The sequence below is a fragment of the Girardinichthys multiradiatus genome, chromosome 17 (genome assembly GCF_021462225.1).
Source record: "Girardinichthys multiradiatus isolate DD_20200921_A chromosome 17, DD_fGirMul_XY1, whole genome shotgun sequence".
NCBI classification, from domain to species: domain Eukaryota; kingdom Metazoa; phylum Chordata; class Actinopteri; order Cyprinodontiformes; family Goodeidae; genus Girardinichthys; species Girardinichthys multiradiatus.
This window is the reverse complement of record NC_061809.1, coordinates 14239520-14266450: the sequence shown is the minus strand read 5'-3', so window position 1 is coordinate 14266450 and position 26931 is coordinate 14239520. Positions and strand designations below refer to the sequence as shown.

The 26931-nt window shown below is 37.9% G+C and overlaps 1 protein-coding gene across 1 annotated transcript in view; it reads left to right on the top strand.

The window, feature by feature from the left end:
• The first annotated feature begins 1010 nt into the window (after positions 1-1010).
• The window catches only part of prickle1b (prickle homolog 1b), a 34536-nt gene continuing 8615 nt past the window's right edge, over positions 1011-26931 (top strand). The window contains exons 1-3 of the mRNA XM_047390235.1: positions 1011-1228; positions 23464-23664; positions 24277-24390. Of these exons, the coding sequence (XP_047246191.1) occupies positions 23476-23664; positions 24277-24390 (303 nt within the window). The 5' untranslated portion in view covers positions 1011-1228; positions 23464-23475. The remainder of the gene's footprint in view (positions 1229-23463; positions 23665-24276; positions 24391-26931) is intronic.

Below are 26931 nucleotides of genomic sequence, written 5' to 3'. Positions count from 1 at the left end.
GAGCAAAGGAGTTTATGTTCTTTTGCAAAATTCACTGGACGTACTGGGTTTGAGGTTTGTTGAAATAAGTTGTACAGATCCTGACCTGGTGAGTTTTCCAGCGTAGGGAATGTGGTTCTTCCCTAGGGCGCGATTGTGCCAGAGCATGTCATAAGTGCTCAGTCAAAAATAAATAAATGAAAAGTTTATGCGAGTTGTGTCCCACTGAAATTCACTATCGTTTGGCATCACAAGTCAATGGGCAGTGGGTTCCACCTTGTATAGTGTAATGTGTAAGCACTGTAAGAAAATATGGATGCACTTTGTGATACTGAAGTGGGTATCTGGGTTGAGATTCCAGTCCGCACTAGGGCGATTTGGGTTGTAACACAGTTTAAATCAGTAAAATCCATCAGTAAAACAGAAAGGAGATTACTACCTTTCTTACTAAAAGAGGTTAAAAAAAATCTTCATGCATTACTCAAAGAGCTTTATGGCTACGGGTTGTATGCAAGTAACACCACTGATTGTAACTAGCTTTTAGGACTGAATTTAAGAAGGTTTTTTTTGTGGCACAAGGTGTAATAGATCATGCCAGTGAGAACAGATAGGAAAGAAAAGTTTTTCATTGCTTTATTAAAATTAAATTATGTACCAATCCGGGCCTTGCTGATATTGTGTATCCAATCTGAGAGAAACTTTTCATAATTGTTGATTAACAGGTGAACCCAACATTTTCTGATGGAATTGCTGCCATATTCCTGATAATTTCCTGATACTTTTAGTTTATAACTCCTCAGTGCAACTTGTCTTTTTTATGTAGATGTTCTAATAGAAGCCTCAACCCTCCTAAAAGTGCGTGCCATGCATGCATGTTTTCCTACACCACTAAAACATGGACTCATGAATTAGAACCATATATTCCGTGTATGAGTGGGAGGAATTTAGAGGTGTGGCGAGCTCCGCCTTTCAGCCAATTGGCGCACAGCAGCGCAAATGTGTTTTCTGGACGCTTTAACTCTGTGCCAGAGCTGCGCATCACTCAGCTCCTTTGTGCGCCCGTCAATCTGCCTCTCTCCGGCTCTGCCCATGGTCATGCACCGAGATAATCCATCCCTGAGCTCCTCCACGACTTGAATTGTGATTTTTATTTCTTTTTGCTTCTTTTCTTTGTCTGAATGCGTCAACAGTCGTCATTTTTATACTTTGTTTTACGGATTACTACGTTTGCTGAGTTTGCGTCTTGGAGGTGAGTGTTTGTGGTGTTTAAAAAGTATTTTTACCTTCAGAAGTTATTTTTCTGCTTGTCTAAAAGTCTCTTTACTGTTGATTAATTCTGGTTAAAAATGCATCCTGAAAAATCCTGCAGATGAAGGCTGCACTCTCGTTGATTAGCTGCCAGGCGCACTACAACTACGATACTTTGAACGTGCGTGAGAGGGTAAAGGTGCTCTAAGTGTAGGGTTGCATTTAGGTTTCCAGATGTGTGGACTCAGCTGTTGCTTGTCACTCAGGTAAGCTCGTTTCCCCCTCTTTTAAATTCTTGTCGGTGTGTTTTGACCTCTTGAAAAACCCCGTCGGTGTTGACAGACCGCATTCCAAAATGCACAGAAACTCTGCAGCCACAGCAAAGAATCCACAAAGTGCAAACCTTTTTTTTTATTTCTCCACACTGCGATTTAAAATCTTTTACGATTAAATTAAGGGAAACTCTATTGTTTTTTTGTTTTTTTTATAAATAGTAATTATCACTTTTTCATCATAGTGCGTGATGCAAAAATAAGAGTTTAGATTAACTTTTCAGTTACCGTAATTTGAAAAGAGTCCAGTGGTGGCACCTAGTGGTGACAAATATGCTGCACCCAGCAGTTAGGCGTTTTCTGTGTTATGGAAGAAGTATGTCCAACTTCTTTGCTCTGTAAATTGAAAATATTTTAAAGCACAGCCACTTCCATAAAGCATGTGATCTGTCTTGTAGTCAGCTGATCCAGGATGACTCAGGTGTGTTTTCCTCCCCGCTGTGGGAGGCAAGCTTTGCTGGGGGTATACACTCTCTGCAATGCTAAGCCTTTGTTAATGAGTATGTATCCCTGTCCCTTCTCTGTGTGTGGCACTGGCTCTCAGTGCACGTGGATCCAGGTGTCCATTACATTTAATGCTTGTGTGCATGCATGAATGTGTCCTTTTTTTCCTGAGTATCTGCACTTCTGTCACTACTTGTGTGTTCATGCATGTGTGATGGAAATGGGTGTTTCAACTCGGGAGTTAAGCTGCTGTTAATTGGTTAGCCATTCGGACCACAGCGGAGACTGGAGTCGGGCAGAGCGTTGGAGTCATAGGGATGTTTGGCTCGACCACTACCAGCTGAGGGGCATGACACTGATTGCTACTAATAGATTCCCAAAAGGCTCTTTACTCTGCCATCCACAATCTGAAAACAGTAAGTTGCAAAGTGAATACAAAAGTAACGTAATAAAGGAGATCACCAAATCATTTTGTAATGTAGGTTGAGCCTGAAGAGGTAGAGTTATCCAGACGTTTAAACATGAAATATTTTATGCGCAACCAAATGCAGTGAAAAATAATTTAGTAATAAACATCTTGTTACTGTGTTTAGTTAGTTGTGTACCTCACTTTTGATATGATTTTTACTTTTTCACTAAACATTTTTTTTCATAAAGCTACAAAGACGAGCCCATCCTCTTCTTCATCGTCACTCACCAGGCCCATTTAGAGCAATATGTACAAAATGATTGAAAATCTCTACTTCTAAAGGGTTGAACACATCTGCGATCTATACCGCCTTATGAGTTTTATTCTGTTTTCAAGCATCACTGCTACTAAAAAACCTACCCTTGACTGAAAGTTCGGTGATCTGACCTTTCTTGGCGTACTCCACCAAGATCCATCCAATGTGTATTAACACCTAGAAATGACATATGACTACAGTAGTTGCTTGACTTTAACCTCCTTTGTCACCTTTGTCCTTTCGTAAAATACACAGAGACAAGAAAGCATTTAAGTCCCAGCTTGAAGAATTTTGTTGAAATAGATTATTTTTAAAATGACCTAATTAAAATAAATCCGTCTGCTCCAATCAAAAATCGTATACCAGATCAACTGTAGCAATTAATAATTACTGAGAATTTAGTGATCGTAAGACTGGAAATCATTGATTATTTTCTTGGCTGTATCCACTTCCTGGGATCTCTGTATCTACAATTGTAGTTTAATAAATCTTTAAAAAGCAGTAATTTGAAATCGGTTGCAACTGTCCGTATAGCACATTTGGGCATAGTCTAACTTTTTATGCTAAAGGAGTTAGACTATGACTTATTACCATGCTTCTGAAATTGTTGAAGAAGTAGCATTGATGGTACTTGAGCTGCCTGAAGTGGCACGTAGGAGAATATTTGTTGTCAGTTATTTGTCAGCTAAATATGAACAAATTAATCACAATGTGAAGTTATTAAGCTACATAAGCATGAAGGGCAGTGAAAAAACTTTGAGGAAGAAAGCTGGACCATATTTATACCCGTTTTACTATTTATACTGTGTTCCATTCATCACTGAAGTCAGAACTTGTATCAGGGAATGACATCAAACCCAACTAAGTCACTCAGTTTGAAAACCAGTTGTATTTCCCCAGGATGTCCTCAGTGACCAAGCTAACTACTGATAGCAACTGAAGATAATAATGTTTTTTTCTTCACTTTGCATTTTCAAACACAGTAGCAACGTGTTCAATAACAGATGTGGCATATTACTTTTTTGTGAAAGGTCTATTGAGACAAAACAGCATCTTTGGACCTTCATCCAACAGCCCTTTTTTCCTGTGAAACTCAAACAGTCACAGAGGAAATCCAGCTTGGAGAATGTTTTGATATTGTTGGAGACTGTCCTGGAAAACCTTTTTTCTTTTTTGTTCAGCGACCAAGCATGCCTGATTTAGCGCAATACGCTCTTGTGGAAAAACACATTGCCTGATCATAGATATAACACTGAAGAGTTCAATATGGGCCATGTTTCTGCCTGAAGCTGAAGAATATAAATTCAGAAATAATATAGAAGATAGTTTTATTTGGTTCTACTTTGACTTTAACAACATTTTGTTTCTCAGAATTTGGCTTTTTTTGTGCAAAATTTAATCAAATAAATAAAAAAAACTATTAAGGAACATGAGCTCAGATTTGAAACTTGAGTAACTTAATGTGTGTTAAAGTAAACTTCCTTTTAATAGCAAGTCAACACTGTTCTGTACAGAGTACATCATGTGTACTCACAAGACAGTTTGTTCCGTCAAACTGAAGTGTATAAATCATTCCAAACCGTAGAAAACATATGAGCACATGTACACACACACACCACTTTGCAAACAACTCAGCTAATATAATTAGTAATTATTAGTTCAGCCGTTTTTGCGCCCAAAAATATATATTTTTTAAAGTTTAATTTGTCTTTTTATTAAGTTAGGGAAAAGTGTATTAACTGTCTTTCAGCCAGCTGAAAGGCAGTGCAAAACAACATGTGGTTGAGGAGGTTGGGCTGCATCATTCTATGCTCCACAGAGCCGAATAAAACTTTGACACTTTCACTTGCATATCATTAAAGGACTTTGAACTTTACAGACAGTATTATAGAAAATATTAGCTGTTGTTAAATTGTTAAACCTTGACACCGGAAAGCTAGCTAGTAGTGTCTTCTTAAAAAAGTTATGAATATTTGTTTTTTCCTTGTCTTTGTCCTGCGTCTATACACATTTCTGCCTAAAGCCTCTTATCAAAAATATCAGTTAAACCACTAAATCTGAACACACTTTTACCCCCACCCAACTCATGCCTGTCAGGCATCAGCCCAGGTCGGGTCTTTTCATGTGTGTGGGAGGGCTTGGTCAGTAGTCCTTCATGTACAAACACTTATCATGATCTTTGTGCTCATTGAGTGGTTTCAGACCAAACCCTTCAGGCCACATTGGCTCCACAAACCTGGTATTATGGTCAGCTTGTGGGTTGGAAAAGTAATCCGAGGCTTAGCGGACTAGGAGACACTGAGTAATGAACTCAGATGAAGGGGTTGCACTAAATTCTATGCCAAAACTTGCAGCAGTGCTGAAATAAAGTTGCCCGTAGCGCTTTCCTGAGCAACGCAAAAACTGTGATGCTGTGGAGAGCTGCCGTCTCGTGCCTGCAAGTGAGAGTCGATACGGCACCACCTTAATTACCTATACACACAACTCTATTTGATGATGATTAAAGCCACTCTCACACATCTGCTCAGACGATGTCGGTCGCCAGCCACAGAAAACATGGAGACATTAAAGCCATGTATATTCGATGATAATAATTAAAAGGCTTTAAAGCTCAGGTACAAGTAAAAAGTATAGATGGAAGCAGAGTATCCTATAGGAAGACAATACTGCTCTGCATAAAACATGTAATTATTTCTCATCAAATGACCACCCTGGGGGGAAACACAAATGATAGCTTTCTGTTTTGTTTTTGATTAGGGAAGGAGATCAAAAGGTCGGTATAACAGATTCTGGGTTCATGAGTTTTACTTCCAGTTTTATAATATCGCTCTTGTTGTGGTAAAACAAATCTTTAGGTTTCTTGGCAGTATGAACACAACAGAACCAATAGAACCGCCTCTTTAAATCTACCAGACTGCTTTGCAATAATGCTAAATGTTACGGTGCCTTTTAAAAGTACTCTTCTAGAACCTTTTTTTACATTTTGTTACAGAGCAACCATAAGCTTCAGAGTATCGATTAGGGATTTAGTGTGGCAGAAATACACAAAGTAGTGTGTTCAGAAAATAACACATGGTTTAATATTTTTTATGACATGAAACTATTAAATATTACCACCCTGAACACACCATCCCCATGGTGAAACACAGTAGAGGCGACATCATGGTCTGGGGATACTTTTCTTCAGCAGGGAAAGGAAGGCTGATCTGAGAGCACACTGGAACTTTTTCAGTCTATACGCAAAATGCTAAGTGTGTGATAGAAAATGTACACTACACATTGCCCTGAACATATCATTATCCCTGTGAAAAATGGTGGTGGAAGTATCATGCTGTGGGTATGCTGTTCAGAGTTGATGGGATGACAGATAAAGCTAAATACGGGGCAATTTTGGGAGAAATCCTGTCAGTGGCAGCAAAAGTCTTGACTTTTGGGATAAAGTTTAACCTTCCAGCAGGACAACGATTCTAGATATACAGCCAGAGCTACAAAATATTAAATCAAAGCATTTTCATGTGTTAGCAAGCCTCAGTCATATCCAGATGCAAATCAAATCCAGCACTGTATCACACAACTCAGCTCATTTGAGGTACCAGATTTAACAGCAGTGTAGCAGGCTAAATAACGTCATGAGGAAGCTTCTTTAGCAAGAAAGCCTTAATTGAAGCAAAATACAAGAGTTGTGCTTGTTATTATAGGATTGAAACATGACTCAGCTTCTGCCTTAAATTAGTCTCATGTGGTAGACATTTCCCCCTTGAGGCAAAGACAACCCCTTAATGTGAATGTCTCAAGTTAGATCTAATAAGGGACAGTTTGTTTCTTTTCTTTCCCTCAACTACATTTATCTACCTTCCTCTTATATTTCTCCATTTCATTTCTTTCAAAGTGCGTCAAGCATCAGATGGGACAAAATGAACTGATAAGTCATTGTAAGTTAGTCTTTAAAAAACTACATGTGTTAGAAAACATTTAAAGAATTGTGGAGAACCATACTTGGACCGAAAAATGTTATTGCATTGAGTGGTTGTTTTTTTTTTTTGTCTCTTGAGTCGTTCCCTGCCTATCATAGTGTCTCCATGTCTCCTTACATCATCCCAGAGGAATACTAGGTCTTTAATTCATTCCAACAGGAAATGGCTCCCTCGAATCTGATGCCACCCGGAGTCAGGAAATGGGCCAATGTGATAAATGCAGCATAATGAGGGTGAAGAAAATTACAGGATTTTCACAAAATTTGCCAAAAGCTATACAATTTTCTTGTAAGCGTCCATAACGGAGCTTAGTTTTAGTTTTTCTCATTAAAACATTAGATCGGGTTACACTAGTTGTTCCGGAACAATTAGTGTAACTGCAATGCTGAAACCAACAACTTATCAATGTGAAATAATACAAATTTAACTTTGAAATCAACTTAATCGTGTTAAATCAAATGAGCATGTATATTTTACTCTGTCCTCTGTTGCCAATGCGTGTTTAAAATGTCCCTAAGATAGGTGACTTAAGGTTCGTAAATAAAGCCCAATGGCATATGGTTCCTTTTTATACCTGAAAAAGTTTGAGTGTGAAAAGACTGAAAATTAAAAAAAATTACAAAATAAGTGTAAGACGAAATCACCAGCAACCCTTCAAAACACTCCATCAAGCCTGCATCACAGAACCACATGAGGTGACTAGAATGCTGTAGGGGCAATATGGAGTTAGACACAGTTATGCAGAATTCCAAATGATGCTCAAATTAGCCATTGATGGTGTAAATGTCAAGAAATTGTGTATGTAGCCCATTAATATACACTCACCGGCCACGTTATTAGGTACACCTGTCCAACTGCTCGTTAACGCAAATTTCTAATCAGCCAATCACATGGCAGCAACTCAATGCATTTAGGCATGTAGACATGGTCAAGACGATCTGCTGAAGTTCAAACCGAGCGTCAGAATGGGGAAGAAAGGTGTTTTAAGTGACTTTGAACGTGGCATGGTTGTTGGTGCCAAACGGGTTGGTCTGAGTATTTCAGAAACTGCTGATCTACTGGGATTATTACATACTACCATCTCTAGGGTTTACAGAGAATGGTCCGAAAAAGAGAAAATATCCAGTGAGCAGCAGTGGGTGCAAATGCCTTGTTGATGCCAGAGGTCAGAGGAGTATGGCCAAACTGGTTTGAGCTGATAGAAAGGCAACAATAACTCAAATAACCTCTCGTTACAATCAAGGCATGCAGAAGAGCATCTCTGAACACACAACACGTCGAACAAGCTCTGTCACATCACTGGCACTGAGTTCTTAATGAAGAAGGCTAAAGGGCAATGCATATCTGAAGAATCAGACATGTACTGCAAAATATGCCCCTATTATTTTCAATCAAGCAGTCCACACCTGCAGCATGTGGGTTACAGGAGTAGGTTGTTAAAATTATCCAAAGCTGGAGTCCAGTCATCTGTCCTATCTTGAAGCACTTCGCCATGATTGATCAATGTGTGTTAAAGGCATCAACTGTGATGTTCTAATTGATGAGACACACCACACTCCCCCTAATGTTATTTAGCTTATTGAACGGGAACTAATTAGGACTGGACTGGAACTCATTTGTTTTGCTTTATTGTTTTCTGCTTTGTAGATCTCAGCAAAAACTTTGACACACGTTATCATTTCTTAATGCCTAACAGCAGACCATGTAGCAACAGTTAAGCGTTCAAAAGCTAGCAAGATTAAAAACAAAAAACTCTTAAGAAGTGGGAAAATAATTGTACTGGTAGGTATCTTCTAATTTTCAGCTTCTTTGCCAACATCATTCAGAACGCTTCTATAATTTTACAAGTTCTCTGTGCTGCCCCCAAGTGGTAAAAAGTATTGCTAAAATTCCATTATATGCATGCACAATAAAAAACTACTTATCTACATATCTCCGTCTTACAGAGGAATCTTCACCATAACTATGTTTATATCTTTTACCTTTTCCTTCCCTAATCAATTCAATTCTAATAAGTTTATTTATGCAGCACCAATTTAAAAAAAAAATTGTTTAGGAGCAATTAGTCTAAATTTTCAATTCCATACCTTGCTCAATACTCAAAACATCTTCATAACCTATCTTCTCAGATAGGAGAATAGAATTAAAAATGTGGGGCTTTCCGAAGACATTTTGTAAAACCTAAGAAACAGTAATTTGACTATTATTCGTGTGTCACTGCTGTTAGAACCTAACATTTACAGTATTCATTTTGTTTGTTGTGAAAAGGTGATGGAATGGCCACTTGCATTAATGAGGTGGTTAATAAATGTCTTTAGCGTTTACACAAATGATCTCTAAACCCCAACCTCAAAGTAGGGGCTGAGAGGATTCATTATCTCCAGCCAGCCACCCATGAAATAACAACATGTGGGGGCCTATTTGTGTGTGTATAGTGTTGATCTACATTTGTGGGCCAGTATATGTTTTTTTTTGTTGTTTATTCTATAATTTGCATGTGTGTGTTTTAGTGTTTTTGGGTGTCCTATTAGGAGAATATCTCCAGTACTCCACCGTAGGGCCTTTCAGTCAACAAAACTGCAAATTGATAGCTTATATTGTTACCTAAAATGTACTTTTAGGCCCTCTGGGAGCCACTGATGTGCACATCATTATAACCATGCTCAAGGTTTGCTCCAAACTTGGTTGAAACCCTATCGTTTGGTTCAGAGGAGCACAAATATGTTGTATATCCCTTTTATACTACTTCCTTCCCAAGGTCGTTTCCCATCTGTTACAGATTAGTTTCAGTTTGTGTTTGAAGAGAAAAGCCTGTGGCTGAGCGGGACTGATAGTAAACCCACAAGTTAGAACTGTCATGTAGGTCCGACTTAACAGAGGCCAGCTGAGGATATAGCTATCTGAGAGGTTGAGGTGGGGGCGCAGGAAAGAGACGGACAGGGAGAGGGAAGGAGAGTCTGAAATTAGAGAGAGACCACCAAACAGTTCATCTGTTTACCCACGAAAGTGGCCCTCTACTAGAGGGTCAGTGTGGAATGCCAATGCTGATTGCCTGTCCAGATTCAACGAAGGAAGACAGACAAACTACAAGTTATGCTACTTTAGCTCTTGTGATAGGTTTATAAAAGAATAGTGCTCAATGCAGTTTTCCTATAACTAACAGCTTTGATATCTGTCACCAAGTCACAAAAATGTTTGCTACACCATGCAACTGTTTTGTTTTCACCTTCTAAAATGTCTTTCAATTTAAGGTGGAAAAAAACATCTATCCTAGAAAAGCGGTTTCACACTCACCCTACCCTGGCACTGTGCCGTCTTGAGAATTGTGCAATCACATGTCCCAACTGCAGTCAAGAGTGTGACAAAGTGCTCAGGGCTGCAAACTTGGTCTGACCCGTCGTCTTTCCCAGCCCTTAAAATGTTTATAATGCTAAAGACGAAGGTGATGGTTGCGTAATACACAGATGTGTGTATGAGTGTGTGTGTGTGTGTGTGTGTCAGTGATGTGTGTGTTTGTGTGCCAGTGATGTGTTTGTCTGTTCTGAATGACTGATGTACCATCCCTCTGGGGTCCTATCATTAAGACTGTGTTTATTTAACCCTTCAATCCATAATATCTATCTCTATAGAAATGTCAGAGAGGAATTCACAGACTTAACACAAACCCAATGTACAAACGTCTTTCCCAACAAAATGTGATGCAATGCCACTGCTCGACTTCCCTGACATATCATATTAAACTATTTTTGTTGTTTTTCATGCATACAGTTTCTCATAATAGCAAACTGCATGGATCTACGTACTCTGAGTGGCACAACTCATTAAAGGTCCTGTTTGTGTTGGCCAAATAATGACACACCGTAAATCACTCAAACTGGTGCTCACAGCGATAGTAACTCTAGATGTAATCATCATAACAACGATTCATCTTTCCTCGATAAATCACAGTGATAATGTTGGCCAGTAAAAGCAAAAACATGCTGAATTTTGACAGGTGTACATAAAGTTGGTCATTTTTCTTTTTCTGTTAAGATGAACAAGATAAGCTTGTTACTTAACTTTTGTTGTCATCTCTCAGTCTAAAATACATGAGCTAATGCCAGGTTTTTTTGTGACTTTTACCAAGCAGTGCACATAACAAATTTCCCAATAGTCCATAACTGAAAGTGATGCAAGTAGAAAGACTTTACACCAACCTAGGGCATGAGCTGTAGAGGATTCGCAAGGTATGAACTTTAATACCGCTGTTTTGTTGTATTTTTAGACAAAATGTTAAATGAAAATGTATGTATGTAAATAGAAGGTGATATTAGGTGGTTAAGTTGGGCTATTTTCCACATGATGATGGTTAATAATTGGAAATATTTCCAAACAGCTGAATTTGTCTTCCTTGTAAGTAGAAATACCTTATTTTATAGTATCAAGGCATACCAAAGTTTTGACACATTATGGTATAAAGTCCTTCTATCGAGATACCAGACAAAGTGCTTGAGGAACCGCATTTTGTCCACATGTATGGAGCATAGTGTAGCATGCTCCCCGATCACCCAGCTGCTACAGCACACTGATGGTCAGCTGGCTTATTAAAAGTTCCTACACTTTTACTTTCGGTGACAAGAAAAGCAATTTTAGCATCACTTTTAAGGTAAAACAGTGTAAAGCTACAAGGAGAATTTCTGTTAAGTAGCCAACAGGAAGCTGGCTATCGGAGCAAATAGCCAAACTCACATCTTAAACAAGCTTGTCATGTTTATGTTAGTCTAAGAAACAGAACAGCAAAAAGGGATGTTCTGCACAATAAGCACACATAAAACCAGCACCGAATTGTTTATTCTATATTTTTGCTAGTGTTTTTCAAAATCAAAATAGCAAACTAATGTTATCTTTAACATGGTAGTTATTAGGTTCAATTTTAGTGGCAATAGAAAATATTTGCAGCTGTTCTAATTTAAATATGATCTAACTTTATCACTCGGGGGTATCACACCTTGAGAATCTCATACAGGCCAAAGCCTACAACAAAGGTTACTTTAATGAGAATGATGGATATTGATCATTTAGTTTCCACACCATCATGCTCCATGTTCTTAATATATAAAAATATTTCCAAAGAGCTAAATTCATTGAGCCTTCTTTCGCTCAACTTGGCCAACGGGCCATGAAAAATCCCTCTGCCTTTTTATCAAAAGCACTTTAAACTGAAGGAACGTTATGATGTAACATTTTAGCCTCATTTAAACCATAACCTGTTAAAACCTCAAATATGCTTTCAACCAGTTCCTGGACCATGCCAACTCTAGTTCTATAGTCACAATATTTAATAACATTAAAGTGAAGATGCAGTGTTATAGATTTCCCTTACACATCTGCCTGTTCTATTGTATGCAGCTTCTTTTCAAGCTGAATTTGGATGTGATGCAATGTGATGGTGATTTCAAAATATTTCAAAAACCCACACACACACATACGGACACACACACGGCCCTTTTAAAGTGAGGAGTAAATGTCCCTCTGGCTTTTATTGAAGGAGGAATGCATCACTTAACATTATCAAATTAGGTTTGGATATGATGCATAAGACTCTCTGCTGTCCCTCTCATGCCTTTTTAACACTCAAAAGACTGTATTTCTTTAGTTCTCTAAATTTTTAGAAGAATGCTCTTATTCTGTTAGTTATGTAAAGCTTTCAGTTTTCTGTTCTTTGTGCTCTTTATTAGAAAAAGTCCTCAACCCATGTGTTGCCTGCCAAAAGTGAAAAAGTGTAGATACAACTCCTTTATAGGCCTATGAATGACTCAAATTTACAAGCGGTTTTAATCTTAAGGACACGCATGGACAATGCATGGCATTGAATTCAAATAGTGACAGGCATTAGATTGAAATGAAGTTCCACTTCATAAAATACATGAGAAAACCCTCTGTAGTTGTTAAGGAAAAAAATCTAATTTAGTCCTAAACATACAGAGTGAGTACTGAATGGATTTATTGAAAATATTGGGTAATACACAGATGTGCGTCTGTGTGATGACATTCTTTTTTAACTCGGGTTTAAAAAAGTACTGCAATCTATCAGTACACACGAATACCGTACCAATGCTCATTCTGAAAATTATTGTTACATGTAAATGTACTGTTTCAAACCTTGTAATTAACAAATAGCTACATAAACCTTTTGGATTATTTCAGCCAGGCTTTTCTCAGAATGGTTATAAACCTACTGCAAGAGACTATTTCAAAACAGATCTATTAATCCAATGCAATAAAGCACATCATCTTCAAAAAGGTGCTTTTCTATACACTGTATTTCTTACAACTATTGAGGTCTCAAAAGAAGTTGAATGCAAAGGTTTAAAACCTAATTCCTGCCTATGCTTCCTTCACAGTTGACAATTTCCTGCATTTTATAGTTCTTTTATTGCCACTTCTGTCATCCTAGAGGTGTGTAGCCAACACCCTGCAGTGGCTGACAAATTACAGCAGAACGTTTTACAGCTAGAAAGTTAAACTACACTTGGAGAATGAGTGTCAAAGAATATTAACACGGACCTGGTAGGACTAACTACAAAGAAGCTCTGCAGACCTCATTCGTTACAGAAAAAGGCAGGTTGAGCTGGAGGTCCTTGTTAGGAGGAACTGAAGATCTACTTTCTTGGAGTAAATAGGCTGCTGAGAGGCATCTGTCAATGTGAGAAGGCATGAATAGGTTGGAAAAGGTGGAATTAAAGTAGATGTGAATTGAGACGTTGCTCTGAGGGTTTTATGTAAATTTGATCTTTGTAAGCTGCTTGCCATGCACTGAGGACAATTATTTTGGGCAGTCTAGATAAATATATTTTGAATTGTCAGGCAGAACTGTTCTTTAAGGATTTGTCTGTTTATTTTGATTGTGTTTGTGATAATGATGTGTTAATTTCCCACCTTCTCTGTCAGAATTGTGGGTCTGTATCACACATATTTGTGACTTTGACAAGTGCAGCTCCTTCAGTTGCTTTTAACTGCACAGAGGTATTTGCACAGCCTTGTATACTGCATTGCGTCTTCAGACTTTATGCCTCTTTGGCTTCTGGTCTCTGATCTGTTTGAGTTTAGCTTTTATGACAAACTGCCCAACAACACGTTGAGACATGTGACTGTCCTTGCCGTGCTCTGTTTTGAACAACCAAACAAACCTCTTCGATGTCTACTTTAAATGATCGAGTAAATCTTCTTTTTACCTCCTGGGGCTGAGACAGATTCCAGGTGTGAATATCTGTTGAATGGAAAAGTAGATCACAATGCAGGAGCAGCATGTTTGCTTAGTAAGCTATCCCTCCACAATGCCAATCAAGAAAAGGCCAAATTATTTGCTAAACTCTGTTCCTACAGACAGATAAAAGGTGTAGTCATGGAGTGTATGGAAGTGTGCCGGGTGTCTGCATGCAGTCAGTGTCTAGTTACGACTTGGATTTCAAGTGCAGAAAAAGGCAACTAGATCTGGTCTGAACTGCCAGTCTTTTGCAAAGTAAAAAAAGACTTTCCTCAGAAAGTCCTTGAGGGAACTTGATCAAAAGCTTTTTCTCCAACAGTTTTCCAATTTTGCAGAATTTAAGATTAAAATGATACTTTGGTCCAATAAAACCATGCTAGTTTATTTTGGATATCAGCCAAGCTCTTGGTGAAGAATGTCAAAACAGAAAAGGCGACGTAATTTAATCATCTGGAAGTCTAAAATGCTTTTCAGTGAAGGTGGAAATAATGTCTAATTTTATTTGCAAAAAAATTTAAATGTTGATGTAAAAACAGTCTATCTACATCAAACATTTTTTGTTTTTTTTTGTTTACACCAAACACTTCTCCTTCCTACGCATTATTTCAAGATTTGATGTTAACTGAAACATCATCATTTCACCTAGCAAACAGACATCTTTGTCTCACTGAGACACATCCAAAACATGTGGAACAAATTATAAAATGTTATTTTTTTCTTCTAAAAAATAAATAAAAATAAAGATGAATCAATTGTGAGACAGTCCTGCCTTGAAAATCAAATGAGAGACACACAGTACTTTTCTTTAAGATAACATTGTTGCTTAAGACCTGCTTTTCTCCTGTCAGGTTTGAGACAGTAATACCTTGACAATTAGACAAGTCTTTACTGTTTTTGCTGTTTAAATAAAAATGTGCATTGTTTCCATCCACCCGCACACATATGTAAACATGTTGCCATATTTAACACTATTCTCCTGTATTTCTTGTCAGGTCGTCCACTATTTTTTATTTGCTATTTTAAATTCAGCCATACATTGACACATTTCCATCATATCATTATAATCTCCTTGGCCTATTCTGAGATACCAATCACTTGCTCTGAAAAAAGATGTTTTAGATCCTTCTGTTTAACAATGGCATTGCATGATAGTAGAGGTACCTTGTGATTGTTGACCTTAATACCTTGATTTAGGGATTTAAAAGGCCTCAGAAAACTCATATAAAGTAAATAGCAAATATTACCTTTTTGTGTATTATGCATTTGTGTTCTTATTTTGCATGGTTGCACTCTTTATTCTCACTTACGAGGAAGCCAAAGAGATGGCAAGGTCAGTTGTGTTTTCTAAAGAACCATAGGTCCCTGGCCAAAAGCCCAGGCCTAGTCTGAAAGATAGATTTCTGTCCATTGTGTCCCATAAAGCCACTCATTCTCAACCCTGTCCTCCATTCATGCAGGAGGATTCTTCACCCACCGATTCCCTGTTTTCATTATTAGGATTAAGTACTTTGTTGTCAGAAAGAAAAAACAGAGGTTGTCTTCTCTACCCATCTGCCTAAATGAGATCTGAAGAGCTTCTGAAATGCATATCCAGATGAATATCTCTGGAAACCCAATGCGAACTGTTCTGAGGGTGGAACAAAGAGAAGCTTTTGCATAGCACTGCCTGCCAAGAGTGCTGGAAAACCTAGGAGCTTTTCTGAAAGGTTTACCTTGTGACATGGCAACCAAGCTCCTCTATGTCCTCTCAGTTTCTAAATATGAATTGGTATGCCAGAAAAGAAGAATGTTTAAAAAGAGCATAAAGCATCTTCACTTGAAGCACACAGAGAATCTCTCTCTCTCTCACTATCCCAAGCTAATTAGCCAAGTGAGTCATTTCTCATTTGTAACAGGTTATGGCGTGCGGCAAACAGCATCGCTGCCCTATTTGGAAGCTGACTTTTGTCAGAGGAGAGGGCATCTTTGTCTACCGGACAATTGAGTTAACTCATTTCTCTTCTTTGACCCTTTAAATGAAGCTATTGCTTCTTTTCAGCCTTTCACAATGATGGATGGTGGAGAACTTGACCAAATAATCACCACAAATATCTCTAGACTCATCAAGTGAGTTTGCTTGCACTATTGCAACAGTTTTGTGGACAATTCTGAAAGTTTCTGTTTCTTTTTTTTTTGTTTTCGGAAATATTTTCTTCACTGCTAAATCTGTTGGATTGTAAAAGAGGTTCCTGAAGTGAAGTGTTCTGTGACAATAACTTCATTGTGATTATGTGAAGTGAGAGATGAGAACAGGGGACCTCTATCCTCTACATCATTCAGACCTCCAAAAGAAGAAGGGCAGTGGATATGTCTGCAAGGGGAGGGTGTTACTAGACAGACCTCGACCATGAGAATTTCCTGAGATGGATGAGACTGACTCAAGAGGAAGCATGGTTAATATTTAACTGCAGGATCACCAACAAGACACGAGTGATTTTGGTTTGGAAGAGCTGGCTTTAAAATATGTCATAACCTTCAGCACAGAAAGGACGATATTAGCTAGGTGTGGAAATATTGGCAATGACAAACTAAATTGTGTTATCTGTTTAAGAAAAAAGTGCTTGCACTGTTGTCAAAATCGTTCCCTTTGGGAATGAGTTGAGTGCATTTGTTTTTGTTTTAAATGTCCTTATTGGTTCTTTGTCCTGCATGTTTTTGTGTTGCTCTGTGATGGACTAGTGACCCTGTCCAGGGCGTACCCCGCCTCTCGCCCAATAACCGCAGAAGAAGGACCCCCCTGACCCTGCAAGGATAAGCTAGTATAGACGATGGGATGGATGTTAATTCAATATTATTATTGAATAATGCAATGATCATATTGCTTGCCATTAACCGGTATTTTCCTCTTTCCAGCTCTAGGATATGATGATATATTGATACATTATTAGCATGTAGATCCTGATGCTTTGCACTTGAAATGTGAAAGCCTACCAAAGATTGCATCAAAGCAGTCCATTGTCATATTGCTCACATTTATGCTGGTATGACGACTGCGATTAAATATATCGTGCATCTCTTGTTGCAAGTTGGAAAACCATTTCAAACTGCTACTTGTTGCAGTATTATCTACTGTTAGCAATGCAAAAAGAAACTTATTTCTGTCAAACACTAAATGAACATGTTAACAAGTACAGATTGTACAGTATTATGCAGATGTATGCTGTACAAAGCCTCAGAAGTAAATGTAAATGAACAGTTTGCAGTTTTTCCTACAATTTAAACTACATTATTTATACAAGGCAGCTACATTGAATTAAACTTTTGGACTTCCAAGTTTCTAAGTCAAAATTTCAACTTCCAAGTACAAATCAAGCACACTATTACTTTTGGTAGTTACATGCATAGCCCTGCTTAGGTTTGACTTATATAATAGCATACCTGCTGAAGTTTTAATTAATGTGTGAAAGAAAAAATCTGAAAACAGGCCAGCCTGCATTCTGAAGAGTAGCTAAGTGAAATTTGCACTCTGTGTCACTTTACCATCCCTTACCATTCTGGTAATTGTGATAAATGTGTTGATTTTGGATCCGTATTTGGTTGAAACATCCAGTGACAAACAATGTTACACTTTCGGAATAAATCAAACACATTTACACAATTTTAATTTGACTGTTATCTCTTTAGATGTAGAAAATCATTCATGTTAAAACCAGTCATATTGTTACGTTCTATTGCAGGATCTATCCTAGACGTTTCTGAGTATTATTTACACTCAGAACCATGAGTAAACAATCTCTTTCTGTTATTGTGATGATGGAGCAGAAGGGCTAAATGCACCCTAAGCATGCTCCTAATCTATTATCAGCTGCTGAATACAAATTAATGTGAAATTATGAGAACAAATGACATCAAATGCATTAGTCTGGACTGTCACAGAGACAATGTAATGACACAAAAAAAAAACACAACACATGGTCATTTTCATACAAATTTCATGTTGGATAAAGGTATAAAGGAATGAAATAGACATAAAATCACAAACTGTTTTCTTTAAAAGAGTGGGAACAACTCGCCACTAAACTTTTATGTTAAAACTGAACAGCTGTCTGCTAAATTGTTTTAAAACTTAGAGGCAAAATGAGTGAGTGGTGACTAGACATATCAGTTGGCTTTCAGGAATCCTGCAGCCCATCGAGGTGTTGGTTGGAGGGCTCTGTGTCATGCTGGTGGAGGAAGGGAATGTGGAGGCAGAGATGATGGGTGAGGGGGTGTTTATTCTGAAGTGTGTTTGTGTGTGAAGTGCAGAGACAGACGATTTGCTCTTTAGCGGCGGACTAAGGGAGGGGCTGACAAGGCTTGGCTGTCCCAAGAGCACACGGTCACAGAGGGACCAGAGATACTGCAGATAGAGACATCACCTCTCTGCCCTCCCTGCTTGCTTACTGGACTTGGAAGTATTTGGATTGCTGAACAGGTCGCTCCTGCATCTGCTTCAGCTGAGGTTGACTTTTGAAAGCTGTCTGAATAAGGTTGGCAGGGAAAGGTACTTCTTGACTGATCTGGATACAATTAGAGCAAGAATTTGTTCAACTCCAGGCTGCAGAAAGTTAGCCAGAGCTGGAAAATTGAGTGACCTGGGAATTTGTGAAAGCTTATCACAGTTTTGTGCTATGATGGAGAGAGACAGATGCTTTTAGTAGAGGTAAGACTAAAATTCTATTCTCTATTCTATTCTCAAGCTGTTCGGAAAATGCCTTCTCAGATGTTTAGATAAGTGCAGGTGGTCTCACTTAAGCTGTGTCAAGAATCCTGTTAATCCTCCTAAAACCCATTTGGTCTTTAAGATAACCAGCCATCAAAAAGTAATGACCTCCATCTTTGAACTCCACAGAATAATAGTTTTCCACAAGTAAATCCCATCACATTTAGATAATGTGGATTTTGTGTGATTTTTCAAAAACAGATTCATACTTTGACTCTCACTCAGATTATGGAAGTTTAAAACCTACATAAACTGCTTTAAATTTGCTTAAAATTGTTTATGATTTGTTTAGTCATTTCTTTTTTGGTCATGTGGCAACTATTTTTGTATCTACTTATTGTTTCTGTTTAGATAAGGGTTAGCATTAGCACTGCTGCACAGCTAGCTACAATAGCAACTTAGATGAGCAGCAATTAAAACTAAAATGAAACATTGCTTCCGAGGTCACGGGGTTGTTTATTATCAGTTTGTTTTTTCTATTGTCATTTGGCAGCTATGACTCTGCTTATTGATTCATTTGAGGTACAAGCTAGCACTGAAGCACAGCCAGTGGCTACTGGAAGTTAGAAAAGAAGAAGAAATACTCCCATTAACCAGTCCTTCAAAGACAATGTTGTTGTTTAAGATTCTTATATCAATTTTGCCATTGACACATTTTTTCAGCTACCTGCTACAGGAAGTTGGCAAAGTTAACAGTTAACGTCCAAGATCCACCTATTTATAGTTGTGACATTGTTCATAATTACTTTTCTGTAGTTGTCAATGTAGCTGTTCCTCAGGATATAACTTTAATATGAATGATCTATAGCACTCATACCAAAAGATTCTTAGTCATATACTGGGCAAGTTCAATAAAGTGTAAAGCTATATTACCCTGTTACTGGTATATAAATATGAAGTATTTAGTAGTATCTATTCGGCATACCATTAGTATTCCAGGTTTCTACACCTCCCCCCCACCAGAAAAGGGAATATCATGCACTTCACTGGTATTCTTCAAGCTTGCTTGTGGTTGCAGTTAAGTTGGAGAGACTGCATCTGGCCTGTGTTAACTCAGATCCAATGTTGTGACACTTAATGCCTGTTAGGGTTAGGGGTATGCCAAAAAAGACAAAAAAAGTGAAAATAACTCTTTTTAACCTTCTTAACCTCTTTCTGCAGTATCTTCGCTGTTACCCATGTCTTGAAGAGGACTACCTTTTTGTTTGTGTTTTTTGACAAAGACAGCCATTGTGCTATTGCCAAGTGGTGACATGGTGAAATGTGAGTTGCTGTGTATATTGGCTCAGGAACCCATAGTCACCTTTTCCCCGTTGCTTGCGGGATTAGAGGCAGGGGAGCTGAAGGGCAGATGCACATTGTGAGCATAATAAATGAGGGTGCACAAGCTCAAGTTCAGTCAAAGTAAGGTGTTTGAGGGACTGTTTTGGTTATTGATTTATAGGTGTTTGTAATTATATGCGATGAAAAACAAGATAGTCTTGGTAACTCAGAAAGAGCTTTAAAATACTTTCCAACGAGCATTTGTAATATCTCCACCTGCCACTATTGGCACCCTGGAAGAGATAGGTTCAAAAGCTTTAAAATAAATGGTTGTTATGGGGAGCTAGTGACCCCAAGATGCCAATATTTGTAGCACCTCTCTTTACAATGAGCTTTGGATATTTGTTGTATTGATAAATATATTGAAGTGGCAATGTAATTTGGATCATTATTTTCATACATAAAATATTGCCCAAGGCATGAACCAGTTTAATTTTCTTGTAGAAGACACCGGGATTCTTATTTAAAATGTCAAGGTATTTTAGAAACTTTGTTGTGTTCCCAGGGCCAAGAGAAGGGCCCACAGCATCACAGATCCTCCAACATACTTAGCTAAGGAGATTTCCTTCCTCCTTGTTCAACAGATTTCTCTCTCATCGTAAGAGTGGGGAAAAATTGGGTCCTCGTCCAACCCTTATATGTCAGCAATGTTATTGCTCTGTCTGTAGATAAGGGCATTTATTTAGACTGGTAGCTGTTATCTTGCTGTTATTATGAATCCCTAAAATAGTAGGCTTTCTTGTATTTTTTCATTGTGGGATTTTACCCATTTTAAGTTGGATAAAGCACCTTAAAGAAGGTTAAAAGATGACCTCCCTGCATAAATAATTATATCATCTTTATGGAAGGAAACCATAGCTGGACATCGCATTTATTTATCGTTTACTTATTCCACTTCTATTTCTTACTGTGTGATTATTTTTCCTGGTTGGATTTTTGTTTTTAGTGTCGGGTTGTTACTGTTATATAGCATGATGTTTTTAAATCCTTTTTACCACAGGTGCCCATAATTTTAGAAGATACTGTACAGTAACTAATTAATAACACCAATTTTATTTTACTTTTTTGTCATCTAATCTCATCACTTATTGATCCTAACTGGGTACAATGAGATGGTATAGGACAAGTGAAGAGTAAAGCTTCTGCTTGATAACATTATCTATCTCACTATAACAGATTAGCAGCAAAGGAACAAGGCAACGGTCAGATTCTTTTTTCGTCTTGTGATAAGAGCACAGGTTTTCTTTTAACTGCAGCTCTAATCTGTAAATTCTACATTCTCTAGCATTGTATGCTAATTGGTGGAATGCCTTTTCGCCACAAGTCTTGTTCCTGGGGTTTTACTACATGGTGTGATGTTGGAAGCCTCGAGGGTGACATTTAATGGAGAACAGACCTCAATTGTTGTTGAGTGTAGGTTATCTTTTTGGCTTTAAAATAATAAAACTATTTGTTTTTGGGAAAACGTAAAATCAGTCAGTGGAGATGGAGACCCTTAATACTTAGTAAATTAGTTATTTATTTAGATGTGTCACTTTTTTGCTATTTTAGAAATGGTTTAGCAACAGTTTAATACCTTAAAAAGTTAATAGTTGATATATATACATAAAACAGTGAAAAGTTATAAAACTGTAAAGCATGAGAAAAACAACCCAATTTTTAGTAATTTAGGTGTGTTTGTCCCTGTAGGTTTACACCTGGTCATTTATCCAAAGTGACTTGCAGGTGAGGAATTTCAGAAGTGCACTAAGTGCCAGCGAAAGTTCCCACTTGTCATTATGGCTATATACAAGCTACCAAGACTCTAATGTCCTTCAATGTGCTGTTCTTATGTAAAACATCTCATCTGCATACAGTTTTGAGGTGGGTGTGTGAAGTTTCTGTCTGTTTTTTACCCAGACAACAACTCATTCTGATCTTTATTTGCATGTGAAAGATGCAAAGCGTGGTTAGACTCTACAGAAAAGTGGCCTTTTCAACACCTTTGGCTTTTGTTATCAGGCTGAGAGGGATCTGGTGAACATAGCTGCTGTGAGATAAGGAGGCTACTACTAAAGACGGAGGAAGGGGAGACAGAGACGGGGCAAGACTTGATGGGTCTCCAATCACTTTCTAGTCTAACTGTTATCAGCTCATAAAAGTGGAGAACAAAAGCTGTTTGCAATGCTCCTGAATGTAGATTCCTGCTGCAGTATGCGTGCATGTTGTTTTGTAGACTGTTGCAGGTGAATGGTTTCACGGCATTCAATTCAGACTATTGGATATTTTGCCTAAAACTAAGCTTTGCTGTGTTGTATTTCATGTCAGACTCTAAACAGTAGATTTGTGTGTATAAGATTCATCTTAATGGAAATGTATTTTTTTAATAAGGTTAGAAGATTTGTCTGATGTAGTCTGTCAGACTCATTGGTTTTGTTTTACTTGGCTATTTATTGGATAAATGGAATATGGATCAGGAAGTGGCATGAGGTCATTCAAAGTCCATATATATCCTTTTTTTGTGCTCAGGATTCCATGGTGATCCTAATGCAAAAAACCTGAAAATGTTCTTTTTTGTGTTTCACAATTCTAATGTCATACATCTGAATCTCATATCTTGTCTTTCATTGTTGCCACTTCTTCCACTTCTTTGAGTACATGAGTAAACACAAGTCCCAATAAGGCATCGCTAATGGTTGTGTTTGTTCAGTTGCAGAGGATCTTTCCATATTTTGCATATCTTATCTATAAGCAATCTCTAGATTATCCACTGCACTACATGCTGTTCAAAATGTTTTCATTTGCACTACCATCTATATGTTGTTTGTTCTTATGGCTACTGCTCCTAAATACTGATTTATAATTTTTTTTTACATTTTATTATTATGACTTTTGTTCATTCTTATTGTGTCTCATTTAAAAAAAACAATTCAGATTTTTTATTATTTTTCTAATGGACATACATTTTTAAAATTGTTTTTTGTTCCCTTTGTGCAAATTCAATTAATTAGGTATCTATTTCATCTAATTTAACCTGATCAGATTATAATCCGAGAATCTGATGGCCATGTCCACCTCATCGCTGCGCCTCTGCAAATGTTATTCTTTTATTACACATGTGAACTGACTCTGTGTTAAACTGAGGAGAACCTTTGTTTGTACTTCATTGTTTGCTGTCTGCTCTTCTAATGTTTTTTCCTGCCTGTTTGTTAAACTTTTACAATGCCACCGAGGTAAAGGCACTTATGGTGTTGAGACACTAAAAGAAGCAATGGCAAATTGACTGACTGCAACTGCATTGTGAGAAAATACAGTATCAGCAAAATTCTAGCCAAAGAATAATGAATGAAATGGTAAAATGCAGACATTTGTGTATAATTACATAATAAGCGTGAAGGAAGCAGAGAATTGCTAAAACAAAGGGTGACTTTTGCTAATCTAAATCCTCTATCCATTCTATTTGTCTCCACAGCACCTGAGTGCAATGAACCTAGAGCGCAGCGACAGAAGGGAGCGTCCTGGACCCCGAGGGCTGGACATGGAGGCTCGTTCGGGGGCGAAGGTAGGGAAGATGATGTCTGTGGGCTTCCAGAGGAGCTCCACCTCAGATGATGACTCTGGCTGTGTGCTTGAGGAGTATGCATGGGTGCCACCTGGACTCAGGCCTGAACAGGTAATGTCTGCCTCCATTTGGACCATTTGGAGAGATTCACATATAATCTTAGTCTTTCAGTGTGTCTTTAAGATTACCTGTCTGATTTCAGCAAAAGATAACTTGCTGACAAAGCCTAAAAAATCAACACATATAATTGGATTTTAATTGTGTAAAATTGTTTGCTATAAGCAGGAGGTTTAGTTTAAGTAAAGATAATTTGCACTGACATGCCCTGACACTGAGCATCTGCTCATCCACATTTAACTGTGTGCGCTGAGGATAAAGACATTGGTTTCAACTCAGTCAGAGAATACTTTGTAATGTTTTTCTTTCCCTCCACGGACATGCAAGCAACTTTTGTTCTGGCTTCCGTTCCTCCTGTCAAGGAAAATTAACCGAGGCAAACATTTACAGACCCTCGCTGTCTGCTTGTGTGTGAAGAGATTTCACAGTCAGGCGCCTGTGACTAGATATAGATTGACATGTTTGGCCCATGGAGTCACAAAAGAAAGACACACACTGATATGCCCGGTTGACACCAAAAGGCTCTCCTGTCTTTAATGCCTTTAAGCAGTCTATCAAAGGAGCTACTGTTTGGATCTCATCACGTGCATGTCTCTCTTTCTCCAGGTCCAGATGTATTTTGCCTGTCTGCCGGAAGACAAGGTGCCGTACGTCAACAGCCCAGGAGAGAAACATAGGATCAGACAGCTCCTCTACCAGCTGCCACCGCATGACAACGAGGTAGAAAAACTCTGTGATCAGAGTGTGACAAGAAAAACAAGATGCAGAAAAACATAATTATTCTGTATAAAAGCAAAGCAGATTTTCTTATTAAATATATAAATAAATATTTAATCCATACTAAATTAAGCAACTGTATAACCACCATTACATAATGTTCTGTTTGTTGTGACGCAGATTATGTTTTAGCAACAGGCTCCTTCTAGTTTTCCACTAACAGAACCCAGACATTGTTGGCAGATTGCTTACAATTGCATGTATGAGTTAATCTCTATAAATTAGAATATCATATAATTTTTTTTTCAGTATTTTATTCAAAACAAACTTAGATGTTATATAGATTAATTATAAAACATTATGGCTTACACTTAATGAACATCACAAAATGTTGATTTTCAGAAAACCTTTATTTTTTGTCCATCAGACAGTCATTGACACCATCCCGAACAAGAATAAGCCACAAAAAGAAACTGGCTGTTCACAGAGTGCTGTATCTAAGCATGTTCATGGAAAGTTGAGTGGAAGGAAAAAGTGTAAGAGAAAAAGTGCTGGGCATGTTCTGAATATTCCAAATTCCAGATTCCCCCCTAAAATAACCAATAACCAAAGTAACCCAAATAACCAAGGAGGGGTCTGGACAGGCTTACTCAGTAGATGGGGTGCTTGCCAGCTCCAGTGCAGATGTTTCTGGAGCACACTTTCAATGGCGAGTCGAGGGGATATTTCTGAATTTCATTAAAACCACTTACAGAACAACAGTGCAACCTAGTAAAGAATACTAGAAGTACCTCCTTTGTGGAAAAGATGGTGCTCATAGTAAGGAGTATAGTTCAAAACTTCCCTAATTTTGTAGCATATTGTGAAATGATTGTGGTATAGCATGTGCTGTTAAGTTTGAAAGTTATGTATAGGACCGAGGTGCCAAGTTCTCTGAATGTTTAGACGAATGCCTCCCAAGGGGGACAATAAAGATCAACTCAGCCTAATCTAACTTAACCAGACTTTACTTTACTTTATTTAAAATAAACTTTACTTAAATAAGATCAACTAAACTCATCTTAAGAAGTCTTAAATTAACCCAATTGAATTCAAATTCACTCCACTCCAAATTTATTTTGGCATATTATGTTTTGCTGTTCTTAAAAATAAAAAAAACAATTGGATGGTATAGACAGCTTTACATATGCTGCTGGTATTAAGCAAAAATAAGTTGTACATGTTTTTATTAAAGGAATTGGTGACAACTGAAGATCTAAAATCCTCCTAAATGACGCCCAGTTCCATATGGAGCTAATTAAATCAAGGATAAGGATCTCCACATACTTCTTAGCGTCTGCATTAACACATTGTTGAACTTCACTGACAAGCATGTGCCTGTATTCTGCAGAGAGTCCGGGTAGACTCTAGTGGGCAGGTGGATGATGACAATTACGTTACACAGGCGGCTGAGCAGATGATATAGCAGACTGGGAGTTGAATTAATTAATTAATTCTAAAGAGTCTAGATAAAAAGAAACCTAAAACAATGGCTGCATTCTGTCCCAACAAAACACAAATGTGCGACAGAAAAGCACACACCTACTGCATCTCTTTCGATTGCTCTGTTTATGATGTGCAAACGAGTTCTTCCTTCACATTTACAATATTGGAGTTTACATAAGGTGAAATGATGGAGGGTTATTACCAGATAGGCAACAGGAGGTTTCTGGGGACTTGACAGGAGTGGTCTGTGTGTACACATATGGAAGATACACAATAGGTGCACTCATCACACACAAGCAGTGTTTGGCTGAGCGGTTTTATGATGTTTGTTAGCCGTCCTGGCGACCGCGGGAGGCAAAGTGATGCTTGAGTAGCTGTGGTTAAGAAGTGTAAGCAGTCTGTGCATGTGTGGGTGAAAGGAGAAAGAGACAGAGACAGCATCGCTTACTGTTGTTTAGAGATCAAGTGAGCTGGTTGTTAGGACAGCCCTGGTCTTTTATCTGAGCCTTTACCCTCCTCTCTAAATACAGAGGAAGGGTTTGTATATTGCTAATGCCATCCTTTCAAAGCAGCCTTGGGCAGAGAATTAGCTTTAATTAAACTCTTTCTCCGACCATATTTGGACTTCTTTGGACTCGGTTTACCCCAGCATGCACACAGAGATGAAAGCAGTGCTATCAGCTGTAATTGGTGCTAATTTAGCTCTCGCTTTCCACTTAAAGGTATACAGTGCTAGGGAAAAATATGAATACAACTTTAACTTTTAAACATTTTGCCACATTGCAACAGCAACCTTTAGTGTAGTTTATTGGGATTTCATGATAGACTAACAGTAAGTAGTGCATGACTGTGAAGTGGACAGAAAATGATGCAAGATTTTAAATTGTTTTGTTAATTTGTTCAAATTAAAAATAACAAAAATAAAATGTAGTATGTATTTATATTTCACCCCTTTTACTTTCATATCCCTGAAAAAAATCAAAGTTACCTAATTAGTAAATAGAGTCAAGTTGTATGTACTTCAGTCTTAAAGAAATCCAGCTTCCTCATGACTGAGGA